This window comes from Diabrotica undecimpunctata, chromosome 10 (assembly GCF_040954645.1).
Source record: "Diabrotica undecimpunctata isolate CICGRU chromosome 10, icDiaUnde3, whole genome shotgun sequence".
NCBI lineage: Eukaryota > Metazoa > Arthropoda > Insecta > Coleoptera > Chrysomelidae > Diabrotica > Diabrotica undecimpunctata.
The window spans coordinates 15115107-15123726 of NC_092812.1; the positions used below are offsets into that span (position 1 = coordinate 15115107).

The 8620-nt window shown below is 34.6% G+C and overlaps 1 protein-coding gene across 2 annotated transcripts; it reads right to left on the reverse strand.

Annotated features, from left to right (window-relative positions):
• Nucleotides 1-673: 673 nt before the first annotated feature.
• On the reverse strand, nucleotides 674-4149 carry LOC140452432 (uncharacterized). 2 transcript variants are annotated; one of them, XM_072546688.1, is made up of 2 exons: nucleotides 4048-4149; nucleotides 674-2987 (listed from the first exon to the last, which is right to left on the reverse strand). In XM_072546688.1, the coding sequence occupies exon 2, from the start codon at nucleotides 2261-2263 to the stop codon at nucleotides 911-913; it is 1353 nt and encodes a 450-aa protein (XP_072402789.1). In that variant the 5' UTR covers nucleotides 2264-2987; nucleotides 4048-4149; the 3' UTR covers nucleotides 674-910. The 2 variants fall into 2 exon arrangements, with proteins under 2 accessions (XP_072402789.1, XP_072402790.1); XM_072546689.1 differs by having other exon boundaries at nucleotides 4048-4143.
• Between the last annotated feature and the right edge of the window lie 4471 nt (nucleotides 4150-8620).

Genomic DNA, 8620 nt, shown 5'->3' on the forward strand with positions numbered 1-8620 from the left:
CTAGTAGCGACATCTATGCGAAGTAACAAGAAGTTCAGAGACCTCTCTCTGATAGTAAATTAGGTGAACCGCAAATTCAAAGCCTATTGAAATGAAATGCAATCTTTTACTTTCATTTAAACGTCTTTCTCTACGTAAATAGCGAAAAAGATAGTCATTTTCAAAGGTGAATCGTAGATGCATGTTGAAGTAAAAGGATACTTCTAGCGTCGTTAAAAGTCTCTCTCTAGTAAGCGGCTTTGAATTTGCGGTTCACCTAATTTACTATCAGAGAGAGGTCTCTGAACTTCTTGTTACTTCGCATAGATGTCGCTGCTAGCGTACCTGGCTGTTATTTTGGTTATAATGATCAAATACTAGACTGCATTTCATTTAATTTGAACTTCCACAAGTGTTCCTGATGATGAGTTGAATAACTCGAAACACGTGTAGAGCAATGGTGGAGTTCCTATTGAAATGAAATGCAATCTTTTACTTTCATATATATATATATATATATATATATATATATATATATATATATATATATATATATATATATATATATATATATATATATATATATATATATATATATATATATATATATATATATCTGTACCGTAGAGGTAAAGGGTAGTATATCCATTTAGTGAAGTTTTGAGATAATAAGAAAATAAGATGAGTTCCAGATAATTATTGCAACCATTCTTAATCTGAAGACATATGAAATTATGTATTTATATAATTGTAACGTTATATTTTAGTTAATCAATATTGTCCTACTGTGATAAAAAATTTGTTTATATATTACATAATATTGGGACTTAAGGTCTTTTGCCTCGGCATGTACCGGCAGATAAAACATTGTAAAAAATAGTAAGTGCCTACATAAATTCAAACAAAAACACAAAAAATGATAAAAAAACATTTATTCATCATCGCTATCATCAACTTTTTTTGTAGTAACAACTAAATTTCTATAGAACTCCTGAAACTGACTGGGGATCCATTGTAAAAGGATTAGTAAGTGATCCTTTTTCTTTTGTGTGATCCCTTTTGGTTTTTGATATCGTAGTGGTAACTGCTCTGGAAGATTGATCGCAGTTGCTGTTCTTCTAGCGACGTGTAATTCTTTGGGTCTAATTTCTTCAAAAGCCTCTTTATAAAAAATTATGGTCGGTGTGTCTTTTTTTACTTGGAATTGGACTACGTTTGAAATGAGGAAATTATTATTGTCGGCATTTTTCTTTTTACTGATGAATGGGGATTGAGATTGAGAGTAAAGTACTTCAAAATTTTTGAAGTCATCCTTGTCCATTTTAATCACCTGAGCACCTACGGAACTGATTAATTGCTGCCAATCCCAAGGCGTTACGATCTGCATTGTTGGCTGTTTTTTTACAGATCTTTCAATTATAGCGTGCACTTGGTCAGCTTCTAAATGAGTGTGTCCTCTCAGTAAATATTTATGGTTAACTACTTTTAAATTAGGGCAGATGTTGAAAAGCCAAAAGTAGCTCATCATTACCATAACATTGCAGTTTTGACTAGGGCAATTATCTGACCAAATAACCAATTCTTCCACATCAGTTTGTGATAGAACTGTCATAGCCCATTTAGTTAATGCCGAGGCAATTTCATGGCCACCCCTTCCAGCTTCGGATTCGTCCCAGATAAGGCAATACGATTTATTTTCTGTGGCGTCGTATATCGTGAAATTTATAGTCCATAATTTCAGCTTGTAGAAACTTTGGTTATTTGTCAAACAGGGCGTAGGCAAGCATTTCTGCAAATCACACATTATAATTTTAGTTTTTCCAGCTGATTTTTTGCTTTCATTTTTATCGTTTGCTTTCATTTTGTATCGACTTTCTGCTTCTTGAAGATGTTGTTCATAATTTCGCCGTAATGTTATTGTTTCTTGCTCGGAACAGTTTTTTAATTGTAGCATAAACCGATCGCAACTATCACAAGTATCCACGGAAACCGATTTAAATGCTAAATTAAAATCATTATTGAAAATTTTTTTATACAGCCATAATTTAACAATTTCATTATTTGGAATGTGGTCTTCTTCACACTTTAAGGTATATAATTTGTACATTTTTTCACGGCTCAATTCTGGTCCTAGATATTTCTTGGCAGTTTTGGATCGAGAATAATGACTTTCGTAGCACTGAAACGACTTAATGTGCTCTCGTACTCGATCCAAAACCGCTTCTGGTGTTTTATTAATTGGTTCATGCCTTCCCCTATGGTCTTGTGCCACAAAGCCTCCCATACTGTCGTTTTTTAGAACGTTACGTACAACTGTTTCTGAAATATTTTTAGAGTGTTAAAAAAAAATTTTTTACATACGTCAATTTTTTTTACACCTCCATCTAACTTTATATCAAAATTATAAGAAATGCTGACTTCTCTCGGCCTTTTAGAATGGTTTTTAGGTCTACGACGTATTACACTCTTCGGAGTGATATGCGAGCGCACAAATTGACGCTTTAACTCCCAATTTTTTGTGTTACACCAATAATTCTCAAAAATTTGCTGTCTTACAGCTTCTGCTATTTTTTCTGAACATTTTAGTCGACAAGGAGGGCAAGGGGGCTTCATTGCTTTAGCTTTTACAATTTTACCTGATTTATTGATGTGTTCCTTTCCTCCTAATGTTGCCTCTACTCTTTTTGTTACTTTCCAAGTTTCTGGTTTCTTATGACGTCTTTTCTTTTTGATTTGGTTATTAGTTTCCGTTTCATTTTCAGTCAAGTTTTTGTCAAGTTGAACATCTTCATCATCATCTGCTTCCAATTCACCATTATTGTCTACCAAATAATTGCTACTGTAGCTATTGTAATTGCTGTCCATATTTTCTCCATCATCGTCTGTGTAATCGGGGTCTTTTACGCTATCATCATCGCTAACACATACTTCAGTTAAATTAGACAAATAATTGCAATTTTGAGCACGGCTTGTTGAAGCTTGAGCAATATCAGAGGCGTTCGTCGATTCTGTAAATAAAAAAATTTATTTTTATTTAATCTTCTCTATCTGTCGAACTGTTAACAGTACACAGAATAATTTATTATATTAAATGGGAATAAAGCCACAATTTATTTTTAAATGAATTTATTTAAAAATAAATTGTGGCTTTATTTCCATTTAAAATAATAAATTACATAAGATACCACAAGAAAATAACTTCAGAACAATACACAGAATAAAGCAAAAAATAGATTAGAGGCATTGTTGTGTGATTCTCAAAAAAAGCAGCAAGTTCACTATTTTGCAGGTTGATGTTTTCTTAGAAAGATAATACAATACCAGTTACTACAAAAATACTACTTAAGGGGATGGGTACGAACTTTCGACTTCAATGATATTTAAATAGGATTCATTTTTTTTAGAATTCTGAGAAAACTAATAAGTATTTCTGAAAAATTTAAACTCAGAATGGAAGATTACCTTTATTACCGAGGGACGACAGTCCCTGAAAACTTCTATAATGTTTATTTTAATAAGTTACGGGGGTGAAAAACGAAGAGAAAATGTAGTGTGATTTTGAATTTGAAATATCTCATTCAAAACAAATTTTTATTCATTCTAAGGGACTTTCGGCCCTTTCATTTTGCGTTTAAATTTGTTAAAAATACTTATTAGTTTTCTCAGGATTCGAAATAAACGATAACATTTAAAATACATAGAAAATTTTGAAAGGCGTCAAAATTGTGCATTTTTGTTCCTTTCCCCTTACTGGTTATATTAATTTTGTATTAGTATTAGATTTTACAAATATTTGTTGAAGATTAAGAATTTCAATTACTTTAAAAAAGGAGCAATAAATGTACTTATGCATCTGAGAATTGGGCAGTGAATAAAACAACATAATATCTACCGGTCAGAACTCTTACAACAGCAATATTTTTAAATGCCCAAACTATAAAGACTCTAAAGAGCAAGAACAAGTAAACACCTACTATATAAAACGTGACAAACCAACATTTTTAGAACATGTTAACAATTTCCTAGTGTTATAAGATTATATAAAAATTAAAACTTAACCTCACTTACCGTCTACGGTCAAATTTTCAGCTTTTGCTTTTTCCACAATCGCACATATCCTCGATCCAACCATGTTTTTTAAATTTTCCAAAGTTTTAGAGTCTTTGGAATTTATTTTTGCTTTTATTTTTTATAACTGTCAACTATCTATCAAGTAAAACGCTCTGTCAATCAAGGTGACTAACACTTGTCTGGAGATACTGCTGTTTACCGCGCGTGAAATAGCCTGCTCGATAAACAAATCCGACAGCGGATGGAGTTACTATGCTTTACCTCGTTCTCCAAAGGATATACTACTTTTTCTTATAAGAATATCTAGGCCACCAGTAATACTTCACATACCATCTTTTGCCACAAATAAGATTGGAACATTTTAAGCTTAGCCAAAGTATTAAGTCCAAATTAGAAAAAAATGGAGTTACTACCCTTTACCTCTACGGTACAGATATTTATTTCTAGTAACAAAACCTAGGCCTTTAACCTACATGTGGATTAAGATCAACTTTTATTATGATATATATATATAGATAGAAAATCCTATAAACAATTAGGAAACATACTGAACGATATTACTTCCGAGGAGAAATACATAATAAAAGTTGATCTTAATCCACATGTAGGTTAAAGGCCTAGGTTTTGTTACTAGAAATAAAGCTCGAGATGATATTAGATATGGCGATTTTTAACGTATTTTTCAAAAGATAGAAAGTTAATTTATTACAAAACTCAAAAAAATTACTCCCAAATAAATCATTTCATGACAAGAAAAGAAGATATAGGCGCATGTAAAGACTGCAAGTAATAGCATAGAATAACAGAGCATGTGTTGGTTGTTCTCAGGTAATAGTGAGACTAAGCCAACAGCATAAGTTTCTTGTGTCGGACAGAAGTAAAAACCAAAACGAAACCAAAATATCGTAAAGGACCACAAAAAATCAAGTGGTAGATGTTGAAAGATGAGACAGAAGCTCTATTCAGTGCCAAAATATTAGAAACAATGAGCTGGGACATGGAAGAAAGTCCTAATACAATTTTAAGGTATATGATTAGCATATGGTGGTGGTCAAACGAACTTCAAGAAAAAAAATAGAAAAGAAAAGAAATCGATAAACAGTTGCAAGAAAATACGTCGAACACAAATCATCAAAAGGTCGCCAAAAAGTAAGCGAAAGTAGCAGTGGCAAAAGCTAACGCAGAAGCGTATACAAATCTTGTATACAAATCTGATCGATCACGATCTAAGCAAATAGCCAAACATAGCGTGAGGAAAACAGAGGGATGAAAAGAATAAAATACTAGGGCAAAAAAAGGAGGTCAAAAAACGACCAAGAATGTGCTTTAATATTCGGATTACTTTTACAACTCAATTATCTAACATTCTTTCTAAGCGGTCAAGCCAGTTTACTCTTTGTGACTTTACAAATCTAACGATATGTTCCAGGTTTCACATCCATATGTGACCACTGGTTTATTGACCACACTATACTTAAACTTACTTTTTATTAGGTCTTTGTATGCATAAAAGCATATTATTACCGGTAAGAATCCTGTCATTTATTATTGAGCGTAGATAGAGAAAGGTGGAGGCATATTCGTAGGTATGGTTTTCTACCTTCAGATTTTCATGTCGATTCGACTTTGTGCACTCCATATATTTTGTTTTCCTTACATTTATATTTAAACCAAACATAGCGGCTTCCCGTTTCAAATCTATAGCTTTTTCGGTTAATACCCTTCTATTGCGGTTTAATATGTCAACATCATTCACACATGCGCATATTTGAATGGATCTTGAATTAAAACAGCCGTTCATCTCTAGTTTTCTGATAATAGCTTGTAAAGTAACTCCGCCTGTGGTGACAAATGGGTGCATCGAGTAGCTCAGGAGTCACCACTGCCGGTCCTAAGCCCGGGTAAAGGAGGAACGTTGGGCAGTGGGCTGACAACCCACTCCCAGAAAAAACACACCATTACGAAACCTGAACATTTGCCTCGGAATACAGGACGGAACTTTCGGAAACGACTTAAGCGACGAAACATGGACTATATATATTTGGAAACTGGAATGTGAGGACACTAAAAAAAACAGGAGCTCAAACCGCGCTTCTACAAGAACTAAAAAGATATAAGCTCATGATTACTGCTCTTCAGGATATTGCGAAGTTGGCTGCTGAAAGGTATCAGGGACACTAAAACGCACACAATTTTATATAGTGGGAAGGAAAAAGGAAGCAAAAATGTGGAGTTGCATTTGTGGTGGATAATGATTTTAAGTCAAAAATCATAGACTTCCAGGCAGTCAGTAAAAGGATATGCAAGTTAAGAATTTGCACCCACTTCTTTAACCTAACAATGATAAACATTCACTGCCCAACAAAAGAACAAGAACAACATATAAAAGAAAGCTTCTACCAACAGCTGGAGATAGTATATGACAATGCGTCCAAAAATGACATCAAGATTATAATGAGTGATATGAATGCTAAAATAGGCAAGGCGCCGCAGTTCTAGAGCACAACAGGAAAATACCCACTGCACAATGAAACAAGCGAGAATTGGGAGTTTTTGATAAATTTTGCCACCAGTAAAAACTTGGATATAAGTTCCACATGCTTCCCACATAAAGCCATACACAAAATGACATGGATGTCACCAGATGGAAACACAACCAATCAAATCGACCATGTGCTGATAGACAAAAAGGGCAGCCAGTAGTATCTCAGATGTGAGAACACGACGAGGAGCTTGCTGTGGATCAGACCATCTTTTACTCCAAACCAAATTTAGATGCAGAGTTAACAAAGAAAAAAACGAAAGACAACAAAGAACAAACAAACTGGACCTGGAAAAACTGAAGATCCAGGAATGTAAAGAGAAGTTCGAAGAAGAAGTCGTAAATGAGTTGAGGACGCTAGAACTGCACTCCATAGAGGGCGAATGGAATAATAGCAAATCAGCAGTACTGACAGCGGCAGCGTCCACCCTGGGAAACAAGAAAAAGGCGAAAAGAGGAGCATGGTTCGATGACGAGTGCAGAAAAGCAATAGAGGAAAGAAAAGAAGCACACAAAATGTATATAACAAGAAGAACACGGGAAAGACGGAAAGCAGACAAGATATGTAGAAATAAAAAAAGAGCCTATGAAAATGGACAAATAGAAAAAATGGTAGAAAATTTCAAAAACAACGAAATTAGAGGAGCTTACGAATACCTAAAAAAGATAAAAATTGGGTATAAACCTCAAACAAGTCTATGTAAAGATGAACGTGGACAAATAATCAGTGACCAACAGAAACCTGGAAGCATTATTTTCAGACCCTACTTGGTACACAAGTAGACATGGAAGATGAAATGGGTACGAACTACGTAGAAGAGAATAAAGTAGAGAATGGAGTAGAAGCTCCAATCATAGAGAAAGTTCTCGAAGCTATTAAGGCCCAGAAAAATAATAAATCCCCGGGAGTTGACGAAAAGAATTGTATAAGGTGGGTGGCGACCACCTAGCAAGTCACATCTACGCGCTCATCAAAGACATATGGTGAGAAGAGAAAATACCCGACGACTGGAAGAAAAGTATAGTATGCCCGATTTATAAAAAAGGAGACAAACTCCAGTGCAAAAACTACCGTGGAATTTCTCTACTATGTACAGCATATAAAATCCTCACGTATATTATAAACCAGCGGCTCCAACCACTAGCAGAAAATTTTATTTAGAGTATCAGACAGGCTTCCGACGAGAAAGATCGACACTGGATCAAATATTTACAATCAAATAGAACTTAATTAAATCATGAGAACATGACATTGTATTGGCTGAATTGGCAATACCACACAAGCTAATTAGACTCATTAAAGCCACAATCGATGAAACTCAGGCATGTGTAAGAATACAAAACCACCAAACAGACTTTTTCAAAATTTCGCAGGGAGATGGGCTGGCCCCAACTTTTTTAACCTTTCACTGGAGTATGCGGTTAGGCAAATGCAAACTGGACGAGGAAACCTACTGACCAACCGAACGATTCACCTGGCCGCTTATGCCGAAGATATTAATGTTATGAGTTGAACATCAACAGGAGCACAGGAAACATACGGAGAGTTGAAAACGCAAACAAAAGTGCTAGATCTGGAAATTAACAGAACAAACAAAAATAATGATGAGAAATATAGTTCCACAAAACATTATACATGAAGATGACATTAAAACGGTTGGAAAGTTTACATACCTGGGAGTAGAAATATGTGCCGACGGATCAGAAGATGGAGAAATACGGAAGAGAATAACGCAGGCAAACAGAGCTTATTTTACCGTCTCCCATATATTTCGGTCTAAAAATGTCCACCGAAATACAAAGATGAGAATCTAAAAAACCTTAATTCGACCAACAGAATGCAATAGCAGTGAAGCATGGGTCCTGAAAGAAACATCCAAAAGCAAACTCGATATATTCGAAAGGAAAGTACTGAGAAGAATACTAGGATCTATGATGGAAAACGGAATCTTCAGAAGTCTATACAACAACGAGCTTTATCAACTTTATAAGGAAGCACCACTGTCAGACTTCATTAGAATACAAAGA

Bases quoted from the DNA above. Each gene is read 5' to 3' on its own strand.
- LOC140452432 (XM_072546688.1), bottom strand. From the start codon at position 2,263: ATGGGAGGCTTTGTGGCACAAGACCATAGGGGAAGGCATGAACCAATT.